The 22,800-nt window shown below is 42.3% G+C and overlaps 1 protein-coding gene across 2 annotated transcripts in view; it reads right to left on the bottom strand.

The window, feature by feature from the left end:
- Positions 1 to 12,261, bottom strand: part of ANXA13 (annexin A13) — a 57,266-nt gene extending 45,005 nt beyond the window's left edge. Inside the window, exons 1-2 of one of the 2 annotated variants that reach the window (XM_027560905.1) lie at positions 12,164 to 12,257; positions 10,732 to 10,854 (exon numbers count right to left, since the gene is read on the bottom strand). In XM_027560905.1, the coding sequence (XP_027416706.1) occupies positions 10,732 to 10,854; positions 12,164 to 12,178 (138 nt within the window). In that variant the 5' untranslated portion in view covers positions 12,179 to 12,257. Of the gene's footprint in view, positions 1 to 10,731; positions 10,855 to 12,163 lie in introns of both variants that reach the window. The other variant, XM_027560906.1, reaches the window with a different exon arrangement.
- Positions 12,262 to 22,800: the final 10,539 nt, after the last annotated feature.

Below are 22,800 nucleotides of genomic sequence, written 5' to 3'. Positions count from 1 at the left end.
GGGGTTTCTATAATTTAAATTTTATAGATTGGCATTTTAAGAACATTTAAAGAAGATTGGCATTGTTAGGTCATTTTCCAGAAAGACACAATTTCTTAGGCTATGCTGTTTGGGTTATACATCTCAGTGTGGTATTTACCGTCAAAGGTGACTATGAGGTTGAGACTTGACCTTGCTGCTGCTGCTGCTAAGTCACTTCAGTCGTGTCCGACTCTGTGCGACCCCATAGACGGCAGCCCACCAGGCTCCCCCGTCCCTGGGATTCTCCAGGCAAGAACACTGGAGTGGGTTGCCATTTCCTTCTCCAATGCATGAAAGTGAAAAGTGAAAGGGAAGTCCCTCAGTCGTGCCCGACTCTTCGCGACCCCATGGACTGCAGCCCACCAGGCTCCACCGTCCATGGGATTTTCCAGGCAAGAGTACTGGAGTGGGGTGCCATTGCCTTCTCCGAGACTTGACCTTAAGGAGATGTGAACTTAAGACTCATCAAGGTGGTGTGTGCCATTGTTTTCAAAGGTACTAGCAATACACTCAGAAACACAAACAATGTGAGAAGCTTACCACACCCTGTCTCTGGTCTTGAAAGCCTTGTTTTTCAGGAGTTTTAAATCCAAATCCACTTTGATGCTTGTCAGAGCAAAAAGTTAAACTATTATTAATAAATAGAAAAAAATGCATTGCAATGTACTCCATTGGGTATATTTAAGCACAGTTTCCATCTTATAAGAATATTTAGTAATTTCACCATGTAGCTATGCCTCCATTTTAACTAGGACTGGCCAGGGTCACACTGACCAGTAGCAAAGCTGATTCCTGCGTTCAGGGGGAGATTGATTGGGGCAAGTCTTTGAGGGGGCTCCACCCAGAGGAGAGGTGAGCAAACTGACTCCTGATTATTTCAGACAGTGTCTTTCCAGATGAGCAGTGTTCATCTAGGGAGGAAAACCAGTAGCTCGGCAGTCTTGTTCCTGGGTATTTCTGCAGGGAAGCTCTTTGCATTCTGGCTATCAGAACTTAATTAATGAGCTAAGGACCTTTGGGGTAGGGGGGACCACTGCCTCTCGACTGCTGAGGTCATCAACAGGAGGACAAGGGTCAAGGTTCAAGATGAGTTGGCTTTTGCCCTGTGATAAGAGGGGCAATCAGTGGGAGTGAGAGCCTGGGCCAGAGGGGCAGGAAGGCATGATTGCTGGTGGAATCTCAGCCAGATAAGGACATTATCGGGACTTCTCCTGTCCAGTAGCCTTGCTTTCCCATTTAAGGTCTGTGCCTCGTGAAGTGGATCTCAGCCGACAAGGAGTGATTTTGCCCCTCTAGGGACACTGGGCAAAGTCTAGAGAGTTTTTGGTCGTCACAAATAGGGGAGTGTTGGTGGTATCCAGTCACGCAGGCCAAGGGACTCTAATAAAAATCCTACAGGGCACACAGCAAGCCCCCGCAGCAAAGAATTACCTGGTTCCAAGTGTCAGTAGTGCTAAAGTCTGATCTGTGAAGGGTCTACAGCCCTGATTGCATGGCTGTGACAGTTCCATCAAAATGTCACCTGAAGGTGTTGAGAAGGCCAAGCTTCTGGTGGTAAATGACACCTAGGTAACAAGGTCCCCAGTCACAAAGAGGGCATTGCTGTGGTTACTTAAAAGAGGGGATTAGAAGTGGACCATGGGGTCTTTCTCTCTTTGATTTTCTTTCAAAGGAACCCAGATGACACATCTGAAAGATGAGTACTGGGTTAAGGTAACTAGGAGGAAGAGTTCAAGTTAAAGTTGGTCCCAAGGTAAAAGCTTGTTATCCCACCTGCTTCTTTGTCTGAATCACAGCCCCAGTTGGCAGCTCCTTTGGGAGGCCCTTCAGTACTGTGTTGGGCTGGACAACCCCGAATTTCTACTAGAGGCAGAACACGATCAGTGCCTCAAAACCAGATTTTGTGTCCTGGGGGAAATGTCTGCTTTGAGGTTGTCCACAGATTGTTTGGGGATTTAGAGGCCTCTAAAGAGTGTTAAAACCTTCAGATAGTCAATGACTGCTGTATTGCCTTAACAAAAGTGCACTTGGAGGATAAAGTGGTGATGGGGAGATGATGGCTATTCCTCAACTATGAAAGGAGACATGCCTTCAAGAGTGATGAAAAATGAAGCACTTTCCCCATTAGAAAAGAATTGTCCATGTCTTTTTTCTATTGCCAAAGACTTTTTTTCCCCCTTCCAATTCAGTGAGCATTATAAACTTGGGATTCATTGCTTGCAGGAAAAAAGGAAGCAAGTATACTCTGGGATCCTCTGCAGTCAATGATAAGTGGGCAGATGGAATTGAAAATTGAAAATATCAGGGGCTGAGCTGAGCCATTGCAGCATTGAATAGTGCTGTGTATTGGGGCATAACCAACATTTTGTGAACAAGTTCAGATTTGCTGAAGAGGAAACAAGGTGAAAGAGGGAAATTTGCTTTAAGCGGATTTTTGTCTCCTCTGGAATCAAAACAACGAATGCTATTCTTTCCCCTGGTAAGAGAGTTGAACTATGCATTGGGTCTAAACTTCTTAATTATTTCTCTAAAATTCTTTAAATCATTTTTGTCTTCCTTTTCATTCCCACCATAATCCAAACCTACATCCCCAGAAGGGTGATTTATTCTACTGCCTTCCCATCTGATCTTCAAATCTTCATTCTCTTTCTATTTCAATAGTAGTCATATTTGTAGTCATAATAATATTAATAAAAAACTATAGTTGGGGGTGGGAGGGAGGCTCTAGAGGGAGAGGATATATGTATATAGATAGCTGATTCCCTTTGTTGTGCAGCAGAAACAACATTGTAAAGCAACACAAGGTTGTAAGGCATGTATACTCCAATACAAAATAAAATAATAAAACTATGACTCTACACTTAAAAACAAAGAGCCAGTAGTTATAAGAAAGTAATACTGACAAAGCAATGCCACCCATCCCTAAGAATAGGTAAGGCCAACCTTGGCTAACATGATAGTCCGGGAAATAGGTACATACCCAAGTCAATCAGAATTGTCCTTGGCACTGTATGTATGGCTGCTTAGAGAAAACTCTTTTCCTTAGGGTAGTTAATCTGGAGCTATGTGAGGCTGTGGAATTCTCTGTGGTGCCTGAACTGGCCAGGTCTCCCCCTCATCAACTCCTTTGCCTTCCCCAGTATTCAAAAGGCAAGGTTCATTTTCGATAGGAGAGAATGAGGCCAAGACATAGAAAGAAGGAGAGAGTGTGAGAGAGAGAGGAGAGGGAAAGAACACTTACTGACAGGATGATTCCCCAGCGTTCGGGATGAATCGTGATCCATCACCGTGCTCTTCATCTTTGTCAGTCATTGGTCTTGCAGTGGGCTTTTGACCAATTCTGGCCAAAGTGATACAAAGGGATGTCTGCCTGGGGTTTCCCAGAAGATTATCCTCACTGACAGGGGACTGTTTACAGAAGAGAAACCCACTTTTTCTCTACCCCTTTCCTTCTTGCCTGTGACTCTATCCTGTGAGATTGCAAACCTGAACACGCACGTGGCCATTCTCTTGCATCCATGAGTGGAGATGTTGCCAGTACCTCGGGGGTGGCAGAACAGAAAGGCAGGGGTACCCTGAGTCCGTAGTGATGGGACTGAACTGCTGAACCAGCCCTGAAGTTCCCTGCATTCAGGCTTTCTGTCAGAGTTAATAACTTAAGGTCTTTGTTATTGAAGCCACTGTCAGTCCAGTAGTTTGTGAACAAATACATACTCACTTAAAAACAAAACAAAAAAACCCCCAGAATTTATACTTACAAACCACCTCAACCCCAGACTTCTCTCTTGAGTTTCAGATTCAGCTATGTTAGGTGTAATACCCAGATATTTCAAACCCAACAGATCCCCAAACCAAATTCATCCTTTCACCTTGCAGACTTGTCCTCACTCTCAGGGTGCGCCACCATCATTCTGCATTCACAGCCAGGTAGCTGGGAGGCTCCGTGGAGTCTTTCTTGTCCCCCACCTCCCATATCTTGTCAGTTAGCAAGTTATGTCCATTTGACCCTCCCATCTGTCATTTTCTCTCCAATCCCATTGTCACTGTTTCAGTTCAGGGCAGGGGTTCATCATCTTTCTCCAGGGCCACTGTCTTTCAGGGGCTTTACTTGCCTTTGGTCATGTTTCTCTCCACACCTTTCTCCACCAGCTTCCAGCATGGTCCATCCAAAATGCCCACCTTGTCATCCCCTTGTCTGAGATCGACTGGGGCTTCTCTGTTGCCTAAGAGAGTAGTTCTCCAGGTGTGGTGCCTAGACAGCAGTGTCAGCATCACCAGGGAACTTGTCAGAAATGCAGATTCTCCGGCTCCACTATACAGCGTCTACTGAATCACACTCTCTGCAGATGGGGCCCAGCTCTCTGTTTAAATAAGTCTTCCAAAGGAATCTGCTATGCAAAGTTTGAAAACCACTACTAGCTTAAGGCAATGAAACCCAATTTCCTTGGAGTAGTGGGTTGACCAGTGCCCCTGAATTCATGTCAGAACCTCAGAATGTGACCGTATTTGGAAATTGAACCTTTGCAGATATAATTAGTTAAGGAGTTTTAGATGAGCTCAGATGGAGGGAGGGTCCTAAATCCAGTGATTGGTATCCTCATAAGAAGAGGAGACTCACGTTTGATCCCTGATCCAGGAAAATCCCACGTGTCACCACAGCTACTGAGCCTGTGCTCCAGAGCCCAGGAGCCACAGCTACTGAGCCTGTGCTCCAGAGCCCAGGAGCCACAGCTCCTGAAGCCTGTGCCCTAAAGCCTGTGCTCCACACTAGAGAAGCCACTGCAGTGAGAAGCCTATGCACTGCAACTAGAGAGTAGCCCCTACTCTCTGCAAGTAGAGGAAACCCCAGCAGCAAGACCCAGCACAAACATAAATAAATAAATGTAGTGGAAAAAATAAGAAATCGTAATGAATTGATGAATTCATTCACATTTGCTGTGCGCCAGGTATTGTGTTGGTACTGGGGATGCTAAGACGAATGAGACATAGTCCAACCCCCAGGGCAGTTGGAGCCGTCAGTCCAGTTCTGTCCAGTGATGTATAAAGAATTCCAGAATCACCTGGGAGAGAAGTGATGGCATTATACACGGAATATTATGGAAGCACTACAGAAAAGCATCTATTCCAGTGTGGGGATGAGGATAGAAGGAGAAAGCTCAGAGATGGGGTAGAGACACATGAAGTGATAATCCAGTTCCATAGTTGTAGACATCCCTGTTGATTAGCTTCTAGTTAGTGTAATAGGAGCTCAAGACATAGTGTGAAGAGTTTCTACCCAAACCCTAATTCATGTTCACCTCTTATTCAGTTCAGTTAAGTTCAGTGGCACAGTCGTGTCCGACTCTTTGCCACCCCATGAACTGCAGCACGCCAGGCCTCCCTGTCCATCATCAACTCCCAGAGTTCACTCAAACTCAAGTCCATTGAGTCGGTGATGCCATCCAGCCATCTCATCCTCTGTCATCCCCTTCTCCTCCTGCCCCCAATCCCTCCCAGCATCAGAGTCTTTTCCAGTGAGTCAACTCTTAGCATCAGGTGGCCAAAGTACTGGAGTTTCAGCTTTAGCATCATTCCTTCCAAAGAACACCCAGGACTAATCTCCTTTAGAATGGACTGGTTGGATCTCCTTGCAGTCCAAGGGACTCTCAAGAGTCTTCTCCAACACCACAGTTCAAAAGCATCAATTCTTCAGTGCTCAGCTTTCTTCACAGTCCAACTCTCACATCCATACATGACCACAGGAAAAACCATAGCCTTGACTAGACGGACTTTTGTTGGCAAAGTAATGTCTCTGCTTTTCAATATGCTATCTAGCTTGGTCATAACTTTCTTTCCAAGGAGTAAGCGTCTTTTAATTTTATGGCTGCAATCACCATCTGCAGTGATTTTGGAGCCCCCAAAAATAAAGTCTGACACTGTTTCCCCATCTATTTGCCATGAAGTGATGGGACCGGATGCCATGATCTTTGTTTTCTGAATGTTGAGCTTTAAGCCAACTTTTTCACTCTCCTCTTTCACTTTCATCAAGAGGCTTTTGAGTTCCTCTTCACTTTCTGCCATAAGGGTGGTATCACCTGCATATCTGAGGTTATTGATATTTCTCCCAGCAATCTTGATTCCAGCTTGTGCTTCTTCCAGCCCAGCGTTTCTCATGATGTACTCTGCATATATGTTAAATAAGCAGGGTGACAAGATACAGCCTTGATGTACTCCTTTTCCTATTTGGAACCAGTCTGTTGTTCCATGTCCAGTTCTAACTGTTGCATCCTGACCTGCATATAGGTTTCTCAAGAGGCAGGTCAGATGGTCTGGTATTCCCATCTCTTTTAGAATTTTGCACAGTTTGCTGTGATTCACAGAGTCAAAGGCTTTGGCATAGTCAATAAAGCAGAAATAGATGTTTTTCTGGAACTCTCTTGCTTTTTCCATGATCCAGCGGATGTTGGCAATTTGATCTGTGGTTCCTCTGCCTTTTCTAAAACCAGCTTGAACATCTGGAAGTTCACAGTTCACGTATTGCTGAAGCCTGGCTTGGAGAATTTTGAGCATTACTTTACTAGCATGTGAGATGAGTGCAATTGTGCAGTAGTTCGAGCATTCTTTGGCATTGCCTTTCTTTGGGATTGGAATGAAAACTGACCTTTTCCAGTCCTGTAGCCACTGCTGAGTTTTCCAGATTTGCTGGCATATTGAGTACTTTCAATATGCCACAGCACTTTCACAGCATCATCTTTCAGGATTTGAAATAGCTCAACTAGAATTCCTCTTATTAGATATATTAATATACTAATATACTAATAATACCTCTTATTAGATATATTAATACAACCTCAGACAAATAACCTAACTTCTCTTTGCTTCACTTTCCACAATTTAAAAGAGGACTAATAATAATAGCACCTTACTATTAGAATTGCTGTGAGGACTGACACTTGTATATATGGAGTGCTTTGTAAAGGGCTCAAATTTCGTGGGCCACTGTGCTCAAAGCTATTCACTGTCTCACAACAACTTAAAAAATGTCTGTTGTCATTACCATCATCATTTCAAAAGGCCCTTTTAAACCTCCAGTGATGTCCATTATTGCTGGGCGTTGGGGTCATGTTGCTGTGCTGTAGAGTAGAGATGTTTGGCTGTGTTGGGATGTGCTCAAATCCATCCTGTACTCAAAGTGCCCCAGGCTCCTACACCTTCAGAGTTCCTGGGTCAAGTTTGTCCTGGGTCAAGTTTTCAGTTACATGTTCTTCCTTCTGTCAGTGTATTTGTCCTTGCCAGTCTTTATCCCGCACCTCTTTTAAATGACTGCTTTTAATCTATTATAGCCAAATACACCTCCAAAGCCAAGATTGTGTAATTTTGCCTAAAACGTAGTTAAACTTCATGTGGGCGAGTTGTCATTAAATAAAGCTTGCTTTAGTGCATGTCATGTTTTGATGGCAGAGGCCATTTTTATTTCCTCTTCCGTATGGTGATGATCTAAAGGACTAACTTTGCAGGACAAAAGTTTTCCTGATAGGAGAGATATTCCTGCATAGTCTAGGCTGGTTTCTATTTGGGGGTCACTGTGATTCTTTGAGTTTTGGGATCACAGTGTAAAGCACTCTTGGTTAAAGCCATATGTACTTTTGTCTTAAATTCCCCATCACATTTCAGCTGTCTTTAGAGCCTCGCCTCTTTTCTCAGGAATCCTGACCTAGGCCCCACCTGTCATGTATCTCTTGGGTGTTCACGGTCCACCACGTAGTCCCATTTCAGACAATATTTGTATTGGCTAAATATCAGCACAAGCGAGTCATAAACGTGGCATCTTGACAAACACCCTGGGGATCACTGAGCAGATGTTCTGACATTTATCAGTTGGTTTTCATTTCCAGGCACTCACAATGACACTTCGTTCATCAGCAGTGTGCTGAGCTGGTCTTGCCAGGATTGTGGTGTGCGGGTCACCATTTCTCAAACTCTGCTCATCAGCATTGCCTGGGGAGCGTTTAGAAAACCCAACACTCAGGCCAACTACCAGACCAATTAATTCAGATTCTCTGGGGGTGGGACTCAGGCCTCGCTGGTTTTTAGAACCCCCAGGTAACTCCAACATCCAGGCAAGTTGAAGAACTTGTTCCCCAGTTGGGTACTTCTCAACTTCAACATGCATGGGAAACACTTGGGGATCTTGTTAAAGTGTAGATTCTGATTAAGTAGGTCTGGGTGGGCCTGAGATTCTGCATTTTTTTTTCTTTGTCTGTGTCAGGTCTTAGCTGTGGCATTTGGCCCCAGAGTGCAAGGGCTTCAGTAGTTGCTGCAGGCAGGCTCTCTGTTTGTGGTGTGTGGGCTTAGTTGTTCCTCGACATATGAGATCTTAGTTCCTCGATCAGGGATAAAGCTCGTGTCCCCCACATTACAACTTGGATTCTTAACCACTGGACTATCAGGAAAGTCCCAGATTCTGTATTTCTAAAAGCACCCCAGCCATGTGGACATTGCTACTAGTCCAGGGTCCATGCTATGAGTAGAAATTCAGTAGTACTTTTTTAGCACCTGTTCATTTGTCTCGAAAACATTTTCCAGAAATCAATAGTCCTCTTGAGTTTGTGATGATTTCCACATTTATCCATGGCACCCCTAGATCTTGCTCCCTGTCTATGACTCTGCCCTCTACAGCCATACTCTTGTGACTAAGTCATCTCACTCTTTGTCACAATATTCTGTTTTCCTCCAAATGGTTAGTATCTTGAAAATAACTCACACAGAGGAAGAGTCATCTGGCTGAACCTAAGCTTTTTTCATGAAGATCTATTTTTCTGTCTCTGCACAAAGCTCATTGAGCAGAGACATGGTCTCTAGGCTAAGCAGACTCTGAACACTGTGTGTTTCAGCAAATGATAATAATATACCAGTGTCAGTTCTTACTGCTCCAAACAGGTTAGGTAGAAACACTATGTCTGGAATTCAGAAAAATCAATGATGATGGCAAAAGCATTGGAGAAAAACACAAAGGAAAAAAGTAATTTTCAGTTTTCGGAATTCACTAGGATTCCATATCAGAGTACCTTGGAAAATATGATTTCCAACTTTCAAATGGCTTTAGACCAATATTTGTCAAACAGTTATCTATGGACTCTGCTTTATGGACATATTTTGAGAGATTCAGCTTTCCTAGTAGGCTTTTTTAACTGTGGTTTTGGAGAAGACTCTTGAGAGTCACTTGGACTGCAAGGAGATCCAACCAGTTCATCCTAAAGGAAATCAGTCCTGAATATTCAATGGAAGGACTGATGTTGAAGCTGAAGCTCCAATACTTTGGCCACCTGAAGCAAAGAACTGACTCATTGGAAAAGACCCTGATGCTGGGTGGGAAAGACTGAAGGTGGGAGGAGAAGGGGACGACAGAGGGTGAGATGGTTGGATGGCATCACTAACACTATGGACATGAGTTTGAGTGGGATCTAGGAGTTGGTGATAGACAGGGAAGCCTGGCATGCTGGAGTCCATGGGTTACAAAGAGTTGGACATGACTGAGCAACTGAGCTGAACTGCACTGAAAAACTAGTATGAAGCATGCTGGATCATCAGGTTGAGCAGGCGATAGCACATGATCTCAATGCCTGTGTTTGTGTTTCTATTTATAAAGCACGCCAAATAACATACTTTAATTGTTACAAGCTCATGATAAAAGAACAAAGAACAGAAGGAGGTTTAATGTAAAAAGCCTGCATTTTGGCTAAGAGAATGCCCAATTGTCTTACAGGGAGTCTTATAAACAAAGGTTTCTCAGTAGTTAGGATAGAGAAACGTGATGGGAGAACTAAGAAGTCACACACCACATCATATTTCAGGGATGCTGTAACTCAGAAAAACCACATAATAGCTATCCGTGCCATTTTTGCATTGAGCCCAGCATTTAACCTCAGCACAAGAACATTATCTATTACACTAAATCAACAACATACTTTTGCACATCATGGACTTGTATTTTGCTAACATTTAGTTTCCAAATGTGTTTTGGTTGAGTGAGTGTGTGTGTGTGTGTGTGTGTGTGTGTGCGTGCACGCGCGTGCTCACTCAGTCGTGTCAACTCTTTGCAATCCCGTGGACTGTAGCCCACCAGGCTCCCCTGTTTGTGAATTTTTCCAGGTAAAAATACTGGAGTGGGTTGCCACTTTCTTCTCCAGGTGATCCTCCTGACCCAGGGGTTGAACCTGAGTCTCTTGTGTCTCCTGCATTGGAAGGCGGATTCTTTACCACTAAGCCACCACCAGGAAGTATAGCTACTTTAAAACTATAAGCATCTGAGTTTTAAGTTTGTACGTATTCAAGTCATTTTCTAATGCAGTCATTTGTCCTTGTAAAAGATTTTGCATTTACTTATCTAGAAACACAGTCTTAGAACATATCATTCTTTATGCATGTTAAATTCCACTAATATTTTCTACGGTGTCATAGGAGCATAGTGTAGGATCACATTCCCTGTTCCTGGGCACCATTAAGGGACACTGTTGGGAAGGGAAGCTCAGTTCCTAGATTAAATTTTCACCATAGCTGCAAATATGGTAACAAACATTTTCCAGGGAAAAATGTCCCTGCTTGGAAGGAATGCCTCATGGGGACCTTTTCAGATTGGAGGGTTTAGCATGACAAGTCACTGGTGAGTAATATGGGGCCCATGAGAAAGCCTGGTCATACTTATGATTTGGAGGGAAAATAAATGCTTACAGGCTGGTGGGACTCTGGCTCTCCACTCCCTGATGGGTGGCTGAGAGGCTGCAGGTCTGCCGAGGGTAAGGCCTGCCCTTTGGGCAAGTGTTGACTGCCTTCTGGCAGGGAGTAAGATTGGCTCTGAGGATTCAAAAAAGAAATACATAAAATGCTAGACCACTCATACAAGCCACGGCCCCTTGGGATTGACTTTCAAGGGGTGAAAATATCCTCTGAAGCAGCTAAGGCAGGGGCCAATAATTTTTCCTGAGGTCCTCTGCATGGATCAAAAGTATCTTATTTATTTAAAAAAAAAATTAAAAAAATTTTATTTGCTTTTGGCCACACCACACACTTTATGGTGATCTTAGTTCCCCGACCAGGGATCAAACCCAGGCCACCTGCATTGGAAGCTTAGAGTCCTGATGACTGGCCCACCAGAGAGTTCCCAGGATCAGGAGTATTTTAAAAGTAGGTTTCAGTTTCTCTGAAAGACCAACTAAATGGAAGCCTCATAACCTTGGCCACTATGATAATGGTATTTACAGATGACTTCAAAAATAATGCCTCTCTGAAGACAATGCTTGTAGGTTTGCAACCATCTGAGTGCAAGTCTGATGTAGGGCAAAGGAGAAATATCTTATAAATAAAGTTGTACTTTACAGAAAATTCTGGATTTTTATTCTCTTCATTCCTAGCGTACACACAATAAATCCTTCTTCCTGTGGGAAGTTACAGTAGGTGCAGCAAAACCTTATTAAAATTCTTATTGCCATAGCTTTGGGTATACTTTTTTCACTGTTTAAAAAAAAAAAAAAAAAAATCAGGATTTAACTCCGGACTCCCTTGTGCCTAGTTAGTTCCAAATGGTAATATTTTCATCAATTTTTAGCCATTTATAGTTTACGGACATGCTATTCACATGAGCCTAGACATTCAGAAGAAAAGTAAAATATTAAATCTATTTTGTGAATATTTACAAATACCTGGTTGTTTGGTACTGGGATATTTTCACCCTTCAATCCAAGCTATACAGGCTTGTGAAAATCCTAGTAGCTTTGTCTCCTGATATTTACAACATGAACCTGTAGTCCCAAAACAGGAGGGTGACATCTATGAAGCTTTGTGTAGCTTTGCTACAAACTAACTGCTTTAATCACACATTCCTTAAATTTTTAACCACTTGCTCTCTGCAAGGCATTGTTTTCCACCTTGTTCCAAATACTTCTCTTTCATCCCTCTGAAAATATTTCTAATGGAAATAAAATACATTTCAAATGCATTTTCAAAGCATAGTTTGCTTTGAAACTGTGAAACTGTGAAAACCAACAATTAGGAGTGATCACAATGATAAAGTATGAAAGTATCAATCATGATTTCATAATTTAAATTTCTCCATGTTAACCAAAATTAGAACTTGGTGTGAGTCCCGAAAGCAATAAATACTTACATGACGATTGCCCATTTTCGTTTCTTCAGAGACAGTTGTTCAGTATTTCATGAAGAGATCAGTTCTTCTAAAGGCCAAGTTTATAATGGTTTTCCTAGGGCATGATATCTCTTGAGTTTAATAAGTAACCATTGGCATTGCATTTGAATACATTGCTGGGGATGGGTAGAGAGTGACTCCAGCAACAACTGATATTAACCTGCCCATGCTGCCTTGGTTGGCCATCTTTTTAAAAGTAAAAAAATTTTTTTAAATAAATTAAATATAGGCTTTTAAAGTTGATCTTATTCACAACTAAAGGGCTAATCCTGTCTCACTCTTGAATTATTGAAAGCGTTACTCTTTTTTTTATTTTAGATGTTCATTTAAAACTTTATACTTGGAGTGATAAAAGCATTAACCAAACAAGACTGAAAAATCTTTTTATTTTACTAACATCACCATTATTGTTACAGAGGATCTTTTTGAAGGCTGCACTGAGTAATGCTACCATCATTTTTTATAATCTAGCTAGCTTCTAAATTTAAAAATAATATGTGCAGATGGCACATTTTCCCCCTAATCATATGAAAAGGCACCATGAAAAGTAAGCCTACTGACCACTCAGCTCCTCCCCTCTGAGCTTTGAGTCCTTACAGAAATGGTATGCGTACACAGCCATGTTTATCTGTCTATCATTGGCTTCTTTTTCTCAAAAAATGGGTTTGCCTTTGTTCCATGCCTTGTGGGCTTCATTTAGTAAATAGATACAAGACATTGGCACATTTCTTTTTTGGTGGACACATGTTAGTCTACTATGGGTATGAACCAAACCTTATTTAATCAGTCCACTATTCAAGGTCGTTTAGATTATTTTGGTCTTTTGCATGACTGTCTTCATTTATGCATATTTGCATATGTGTGCATGTTTATCTGTAGAATAAAATCTTAGAATGCAATTGTTGGCTAGAGTTCTGTTCAGTTCAGTTCAGTTGCTTAGTTGTGTCCAGCTCTTTGTGCCCCCATGGACCGCAGCCCTCTAGGCTTCCCTGTCCATCACCAACTTCCTGAGCTTGCTCAAACTCATGTCCATTGAGTTGGTGATACCATCCAGCCATCTCATCCTCTGTTGTCCCCTTCTCCTCCTGCCCCCAATCTTTCCTAGCATCAGGGTCTTTTCCAATGAGTCAGTTCTTCACATCAGGTGGCTAAAGTATTGGAGCTTCAGCTTCAGCATCAGTCCTTCCAGTGAATATTCAGGACTGATTTCCTTTAGGATGGACTGGTTTAATCTCCTCACAGTCCAAGGGACTCTCAAGAGTCTTCTCCAACACCACAGTTCAAAAGCATCAATTCTTCGGCGCTCAGCTCTCTATATAGTCCAACTGTCACATCCACGTGCTTTAAAATTCTGAGAGGTGCTGCCAATTGTCCTACACACAGAAATAAAAATGCTGAATGACTTTCAAAGACCTGACTTTCAGGACAATGTGTATAGCCTTCTACAGTTATATGCCAGTGCTTCTTTCTCCACATATTGACCAGCACTAAAGATTATCAAACTTCTTCATTTCTGCCAATTTCAAAGATAAAATATGGCTATCTCATGATTAATTTACATTCCTTTCCTTTGATATTCTTAAAAAATATATCCTGGTCCTTAAAAGCCATTTGTATGAGTTTTACAGTGTTCTCCTTGTTTATGTCCTTTATTTTTATTTTGAGTTATTAGAGTTCTTATTATTTACTTGTCAGAACATATATAATAAAATCCATGCTTTTGTCAAGTATGAGAATTATAATTCCCCAATGTATCTTTTGTCTCTCTTTATGTTTGGAACGTGTATATGCATGTGAAGGAAGTGTTAATTTTTACATATTTAAGTACATCCATCCTTTCTTCTTTGACTTGCTTAGAAAAAAAGTCTCTGCATTAAGATTATTAAGATTTCTTGTACATCTTCATCTTCAAGTTTATTATTTTTTAAAGGCTTCATTTTTTTTAAGGTTTATATCTTTGACTCATTTGGAATTGATTTTGTTGTAGAATAAAGAAGAAATGGATTCTGTTTTAGTTTTGGTTATTTAATCGATCATAGGTGGTTATTAATTAATCCATCTTTCCTCCTCTGGTCTAAGATGTTGTCCTTATTTTATGCCACCTGCCCATGTAACTTAGGATGAAAATTCGTATAGGTTTATTACCTCTGCCTATATTCTCATTCTTTTGTTCTTTAACCTTTATTTATTGAGTCTCTTGGATGGGCTGATCACTGATACGAATATTTTCTCTTTCTGGAATGTACAGCCAAGCTGAGGAAATGTGCAAAGAATTATTACAAACTATAGTATGGACTGTGGTGGAACCAAACAGAATGCTATGATGGAAGCAAATGCACGTGTGCGCACATATGCATGCATACGTGCAAGTGTGTGTAAAATCTGGGCTCGATAAAGGACAGAAATGGTATGGACCTAACAGAAGCAGAAGATATTAAGAAGAGGTGGCAAGAATACACAGAAAAACTGTACAAAAAAGATCTTCATGACCCAGATAATCACAATGATGTGATCACTGACCTAGAGCCAGACATCCTGGAATGTGAAGTCAAGTGGGCCTTAGAAAGCATCACTACGAACAAAGCTAGTGGAGGTGATGGAATTCCAGTTTAGCTATTCCAAATCCTGAAAGATGATGCTGTGAAAGTGCTGCACTCACTATGCCAGCAAATTTGGAAAACTCAGCAGTGGCCACAGGACTGGAAAACGTCAGTTTTCATTCCAATCCAAAAGACAGGCAATGCCAAAGAATGCTCAAACTACCGCACAATTGCACTCATCTCACATGCTAGTAAAGTAATGCTCAAAATTCTCCAAGCCAGGCTTCAGCAATACGTGAACCGTGAACTTCCAGATGTTCAAGCTGGTTTTAGAAAAGGCAGAGGAACCAGAGATCAAATTGCCAACATGTGCTGGATCATCGAAAAAGCAAGAGAGTTCCAGAAAAACATCTATTTCTGCTTTATTGACTATGCCAAAGCCTTTGACTGTGTGGATCACAATAAACTGTGGAAAATTCTTCAAGAGATGGGAATACCAGACCACCTGACCTGCCTCTTGAGAAATCTGTATGCAGGTCAGGAAGCAACAGTTAGAACTGGACATGGAACAACAGACTGGTTCCAAATAGGAAAAGGAGTTCGTCAAGGCTGTATATTGTCACCCTGCTTATTTAACCTATATGCAGAGTACATCATGAGAAATGCTGGGCTGGAGGAGGCACAAGCTGGAATCAAGATTGCCAGGAGAAATATCAATAACCTCAGACATACAGATGACACCACCCTTATGGCAGAAAGTGAAGAGGAACTAAAAAGCCTCTTGATGAAAGTGAAAGAGGAGAGTGAAAAAGTTGGCTTAAAGCTCAACATTCAGAAAACTAAGATCATGGCATCTGGTCCCATCACTTCATGGCAAATAGATGGGACGACAGTGGAAACGGTGTCAGACTTTATTTTTGGGGGCTCCAAAATCACTGCAGATGGTGATTGCAGCCATGAAATTAAAAGACACTTACTCCTTGGAAGGAAAGTTATGACCAACCTAGATAGTATATTGAAAAGCAGAGACATTACTTTGCCAACAAAGGTCCGTCTAGTCAAGGCTATGGTTTTTTCAGTAGTGATGTATGTATATGAGAGTTGGACTGTGAAGCAAGCTGAGCACTGAAGAATTGATGCTTTTGAACTGTGGTGTTGGAGAAGACTCTTGAGAGTCCCTTGGACTGCAAGAAGATCCAACCAGTCCATTCTGAAGGAGATCAGCCCTGGGTGTTCTTTGGAAGGAATGATGCTAAAGCTGAAACTCCAGTACTTTGGCCACCTCATGCGAAGAGTTGACTCATTGGAAAAGACTCTGATGCTGGGAGGGATTGGGGGCAGGAGGAGAAGGGGACGACAGAGGATGAGATGGCTGGATAGCATCACTGACTCGATGGATGTGAGTTTGAGTGAACTCTGGGAGTTGGTGATGCACAGGGAGGCCTGGCGTGCTGCAATTCATGGGGTCACAAGGAGTCAGACACGACTGAGCAACTAAACTGACTGACTGACTGATGGCTCTGGAAACAGGAAAGTGAAGTCCTTCAGTTGTGTCTGACTCTGTGACCCCATGGACTGTAGCCTACCAGGCTCCTCCATCCAAGGAATTTTCCAGGCAAGAATACTGGAGTGGGTTGCCATTTCCTTCTCCAAGAAACAGGAAAGAGCTTTGCAAATGGTAGGAAATGAAAGATGGCCAAGGAGACTGGAGCCTATCATGTGTCAGGTGGGATGCTGGGTGCTGGAGATGCTGTGGTAAGCCAAACACTGATTCCCCTCTGCGTACCACAGTGGAATGGGGCGGAAGGCAAGAAGACTTAAGTGAACAACTAACATTTTGACTGTCCATGACGATTTTGTCTTTAGTGTCTAATTTGTGTTCTATCATTCACTACGGCCTTTTCCCTCCGCATATTTCTTGGGGCCAAGTCTTCCCTGCCCCACCTCTGTGCTGGCTTTGGAATCTACCTCTGCGTCACTAACCCCTCCTAGAACCCTTGATCAATGACAGTCTCCCTCCCTCCCTTCCTCTCCCACCCCAGGCTGTTGAGGCTCAAAGTTCAGGAGGAACAGGGCAGTTTGACATGCACTGCTCAGTGTGGAGATAAGTTCTGTTCAAGGATGCCCAGTCACAGAGCACAGGAAATTCATCAAGAAGAGATATGGTTTATGGCTGCAGGGAGGTGAAAGATAGTAAGCTTGGAGGCCAAAGAAGAAACCAACACACCTCATATTTCAAGATCACCACCACTCTAGCCACCTCTGGATGATTTAACTGCATCCACAGTCAAGTTTGGTCTGAGCTGAATCAGAACTATTTCTAGTATCATCTCATCCTTTTCTCCTTCCCCAGCTGGATGAGGATGTGGAGAGGTGGCTGGGATAATCCCAGGCGATAGCAGCAGGGGCCAGAGAAGGCGATGGCACCCCACTCCAGTACTCTTGCCTGGAAAATCCCATGGATGGAGGAGTCTGGTAGGCTGTAGTCCGTGGGGTCGCAAAGAGTCAGACACGACTAAGCGACCTCACTTCCACTTTTCACTTTTAAGCATTGGAGAAGGAAATGGCAACCCACTCCAGTGTTCTTGCCTGGAGAATCCCAGGGACGGGGGAGCCTGGTGGGCTGCTGTCTATGAGGTTGCAGAGTTGGGCAACTGAAGCGACTTAGCTGCAGCAGCAGGGGGAAAGGGAAGGGAATTCCTATAACCCCAGGCCATTTCTGGAAAAATGTCAGGGCTGGAAGTCCAGAGGGCAGAAAAAGAACAGCCTGGGAAAGAAGAATGATCAGACTTGATAGGGGGAAAGAGGGCACAAGTGGCATGATCGGAGAGGATTGGGGATTTTTTTTGGGGGGGTATCATAAATACTTAGTGATTCTAAATTATTACAGGTGCTACATCTTTCTCAGCTAGACTGGGCCTGTTTATTTACATCAAATATTTGGTGGTTCTCAAAGTGGTGATGCCAGCCTAAATTCTAATCTCCTAACTTTACCAGAAATTCAAAAAAGCAAAATGGCTCTCTGAGGAGGCCTTACAAATAGCTGTGAAAAGAAAAGCAAAAAGCAAAAGAGAAAAGGAAAGATATACCCATGTGAATGCAGAGTTCCAAAGAATAGCAAGGAGAGATAAAGAAATAGAGGAAAACAATAGAATGGAAAAGGCTAGAGATCTCTTCAAGAACATTAGAGATACCAACGGAATATTTCATGCAAAGATGGGCTCAATAAAGGACAGAAATGGTATGGACCTAACAGAAGCAGAAGATATTAAGAAGAGGTAGAAAGAATAACACAGGAGAACTGTATAAAGAAGATCTTCCCAACCCAGATAATCACGATGGTGTGATCACTCACCTAGAGCCAGACATCCTGGAATGTGAAGTCACGTGGGCCTTAGGAAGCATCACTACGAACAAAGCTAGTGGAGGTGATGGAATTCCAGTTGAGCTATTTCAAATCCTAAAAGATGATGCTGTGAAAGTGCTGCACTCAATATGCCAGCAAATTTGGAAAACTCAAGTGTGGCCACAGGACTGGAAAAGGTCAGTTTTCATTCCAATCCCAAAGAAAGGCAATGCCAAAGAATGCTCAAACTACCGCACAATTGCACTCATCTCACATGCTAGTAAAGTAATGCTCAAAATTCTCCAAGTCAGGCTTTAGCAATATGTGAACCGTGAACTTCCAGATGTTCAAGCTGGTTTTAGAAAAGGCAGAGGAACCAAAGATCAAATTGCCCACATTCGCTGGATGATCGAAAAAGCAAGAGAGTTCCAGAAAAACATCTATTTCTGCTTTATTGACTATGCCAAAGCCTTTGACTCTGTGAATCACAACAAACTGTGGAAAATTCTGAAAGAGATGGGAATACCAGACCACCTGACCTGCCTCTTGAGAAACCTGTATGCAGTTCAGGAAGCAACAATTAGAACTGGACGTGGAACAACAGATTGGTTCCAAATAGGACAAGGAGTACGTCAAGGCTGTATATTGTCACCCTGCTTATTTAACTTCTATGCAGAGTACACCATGAGAAATGCTGGGCTGGAGGAGGCAAAAGCTGGAATCAAGACTGCCAGGAGAAATATCAATAACCTCAGATATGTAGATGACACCACGTTTATGGCAGAAAGTGAAGAAGAACTAAAGAGCTTTTTGATGAAAGTGAAAGAGGAGAGTGAAAAAGTTGGCTTAAAGCTCAACATTCAGAAAACTAAGATCATGGCATCTGGTCCCATCACTTCATGGCAAATAGATGGGGAAACAGTGGAAACAGTGTCAGACTTTATTTTTTGGGGCTCCAAAATCACTGCAGATGGTGATTGCAGCCATGAAATTAAAAGACACTTACAGCTTGGAAGGAAAGTTATGACCAACCTAGATAGAATATTAAAAAGCAGAGACATTACTTTGCCAACAAAGTCCGTCTAGTCAAGGCTATGGTTTTTCCAGTAGTCATGTATGGATGTGAGAGTTGGACTATAAAGAAAGCTGAGTGCAGAAGAATTGATGCTTTTGAATTGTGGCATTGGTGAGGACTCTTAAGAGTCCCTCGAACTGCAAGGAGATCTAACCAGTCCACCCTAAAGGAGGTCAGTCCTGGGTGTTCTTTGGAAGGACTGATGTTGAAGCTGGAACTCCAATACTTTGGCCACCTGATGTGAAGAGCTGACTCATTTCAAAAGACCCTGATGCTGGGAAAGATTGAAGGTAGGAAGAGAAGGGGACGACAGAGGATGAGATAGTTGGATGGCATCACCGACTCAATGCATATGAGTTTGAGTGAACTCCGAGAGTTGGTGATGGACAGGGAGGCCTGGCATGCTGCAATTCATGGAGTCGAAAAGAGGTGGACACGACTGAGCGACTGAACTGAACTGAACTTTACCAGAGGCTTTCCTTCTGTACTGCCCACCAAGGTTAAGTTTCTAACACTTGTTAAAAATGTTACTTATGTATCTTATGGGTTTAAGATAAGATACTTGTCTTAAGTATCATAAGACACTTACATACCTTATGGGTTTAGGATAAGATATCTTATCTTATATATCTTATGTTATGGGTTAAATTGTATACCCTCCCCCACCAAAAAAGACACACTGAGGTCCTAACCTTCAGTACCTCTGAATGTAACTTTATTTGAAAATAGGAGGCTTCCCTGGTGGCTCAGTGGTAAAGACTGCGCTTGCTAATGTAGTGGACACAGATTCGATCACTGGACCGGGATCCCACGTGCAGCAGGACTCTTAAGCCCGGTGAACCACAACTGAGTCCGAGCTCTAGAGCTGATGATCCACCAACTAGTGAAGCCCACGCCCTAGAGCCTGTGCTCAGCAGCAGGAGGAGCCACAGCACTGGGAAGCCTGCACACCTCAACAACAAAATAGCCCCCACTCCCAGCACCCCACACCCTCGCCACCCCTGAAGAAGACCCAGAGCAACCATAAATAAATAATAAATAAACACCTGTTTTTAAAAAAGGAAAGAAAATAGGGTCTTTGCAGATGTAACCAAGCTAAGAGGAGGTCATTCGGATGGTCTGGAACCCATTGTAAATGGTGTCCTTGTAAGAAGAGGGAAATGCCATGTGAAGACTCCGTCACACAGGACAGGGCCCTGCAATGACACAGACAGAGACTGGGGGGACTGAGCTGCAAGCCAAGGAACACGAGGGACTGGTGGCCACCACTGGACACCAGGAAGAGGCAGGGAGGGATTCCCATCCACAGACTTCAAAAGGAGAGCAGCCCTGCCAACATGTTGATTTTCAACGTCTAGAGTCTGGAATTCCGGGAGAATATATTTCTGTTGTTTCAAGCTGCTCAGTTTGTGGTACTTTGTCCTGGCAGCCCCAGGAAATTAATGCAACATCTCAGAAAACAAACAAAAGAAACTTATCAGTTGCTACAATCCTCACAGCAAATACATTTGGCTGGAAAATTTGTATTCACTAAAACGTCCGTTTAGAAATACCTTGGGAAAAGCTCATGTGATAATAAGACCACAAGTATTTCAGATAATTTTGTAGCCATATGGTATTCAAAATAAGAGAAATACATAGATGCCAGTTTTCTAAATGTAATAGTCAAGTTGAACACTTGCCTAACATCTATTTCTGCAGGGAGAGTTAATAGTATATTCTTTATTTAGTGTAATTTCATTAGGACCCAAAAACTATAGTTGATTTTTGGACTGATGACTTCTTCCACATAAACAAAAGCAAAAATGTTAATATTTTGTCATGTTTGTTTATATTTTTTCTGTAAACTAGATAATAAATATAGATGTTCATAAACATTGCTATATTAAGACAAAAGGACTGAAGTCTGCAGGAAATGACTATGGTTTCTGAAAACAACTGTATTTTCATACTTCAATATTTTTTCAGTATCTTTCAAGCATAAAATTAAAAATCTCACAGAAAAAATTACCTTCTTAACTCACTGATTGGTTAACAAGGACGTATTGCATATTTGCATCATGTAAGACATGATGCTAAGGTGCAGGGCATGTAAAAAATTTAGCACACAGCTCCCACACTGCCCTGCCAGATGCTTGTCTTCTGGTTGAAGAAATAAAACATCTACCTGAGAGAAGACACCTTGATTTAATGTAGCATTTTGTGGCAAAACAAACAGAACATTCTAACACAGGGATCCCCCAGTGGTGCAGTGGTTGAGAATCCACCTTATAATGCAGAGGATGTAAGTTCGATCCTTGGTCGGGGAACTAAGATTCCACATGTTGTGGGGCAATTACTGAGTCCATGTGCTATGGAGCCTTCGAGCCAGAACTAGAGAAAAGCCTGCCCTTCATGCCACAAGGCAGAGTCTGCACACCAAGACAAAAAGATCCTACATGCCAGAACTAAGACTTAAACCATAAATAAAATAAATACTTAAAATGAATAAATATTTAAAATAAATATTTTAAAAAAACCCATAACTCTGGGAGAAGAAAGACCTGAGTTTTAGGTGGTCTCTGATACAACTATCAGAAATACTGTCTCCACTTCTTGGGTTTTAACTAAGTAAATGCAACAGTTACACTTCCTCTCTACATTTACTTCCAGACATAAAATATGACTGAGCACGCATGCGATGGGGACACAGTGGATACTGAGTATCTATGGTGTGTCTGGTGTTCTGCTCAACACTGGAGGTTGGTGGTGATGAGACCAACTCTGGGCCCTGGTGGAATTCACATTCTATTGGGGAAACATAAAGACTGGACAGTGACACAAACAGTGTCATTTACAGATTGAAAAGTGCAAGACTGTGGGGAAGAAACAGGGTCAGATGCAAGCGAGCAGTTGGGGAAGCCACCTGTCAGGGGCAGGAGGGAGAGGTGGTGTGAGGAGAGGACTGGGTGCTGAAAAATAGAGCCCTGAAAAACAGACACAGCGTTTGGAGGACGAGGGGAGGTGATTTCAGGCCAAAAGAGGCCTTAATGCTGGAAGGCTTTGGTATAGTTGAGTATACTACCCAAAGGGATCCATAGATTCAATGCAATCCCTATCAAGCTACCAATGGTATTTTTCAGAGAACTAGAACACAAAATTTCATAATATGTATGGAAATACAAAAAAAAAAAATGTCGAATAGCCAAAGTAGTCTTGACAAAGAAGAATGGAACTGGAGGAATCAACCTGCCTGACTTCAGACTATACTACAAAGCTACAGTCATCAAGACAGTATGGTACTGGCACAAAGACAGAAATAAAGATCGAAGGAACAAAATGGAAAGCCCAGAGATAAATCCACATACCTATGGACACCTTATCTTTGACAAAGTAGGCAAGAATATACAACGGAGAAAAGACAATCTCTTCAACAAGTGGTGCTGGGAAAACTGGTCAACCACTTGTAAAAGAATGAAACTAGAACACTTTCTAACACCATACACAAAAACAAACTCAAAATGGATTAAAGATCTAAATGTAAGACCAGAAACTAAAAAACTCCTAGAGTAAAACATAGGCAAAACACTCTCTGACATAAATCACAGCAGGATCCTCTATGACCCACCTCCCAGAGTAATGGAAATAAAAGCAAAAA

Source organism: Bos indicus x Bos taurus, chromosome 14, assembly GCF_003369695.1.
Source record: "Bos indicus x Bos taurus breed Angus x Brahman F1 hybrid chromosome 14, Bos_hybrid_MaternalHap_v2.0, whole genome shotgun sequence".
NCBI classification, from domain to species: Eukaryota; Metazoa; Chordata; class Mammalia; order Artiodactyla; family Bovidae; genus Bos; species Bos indicus x Bos taurus.
This window is presented reverse-complemented; position numbering and strand designations above follow the sequence as displayed.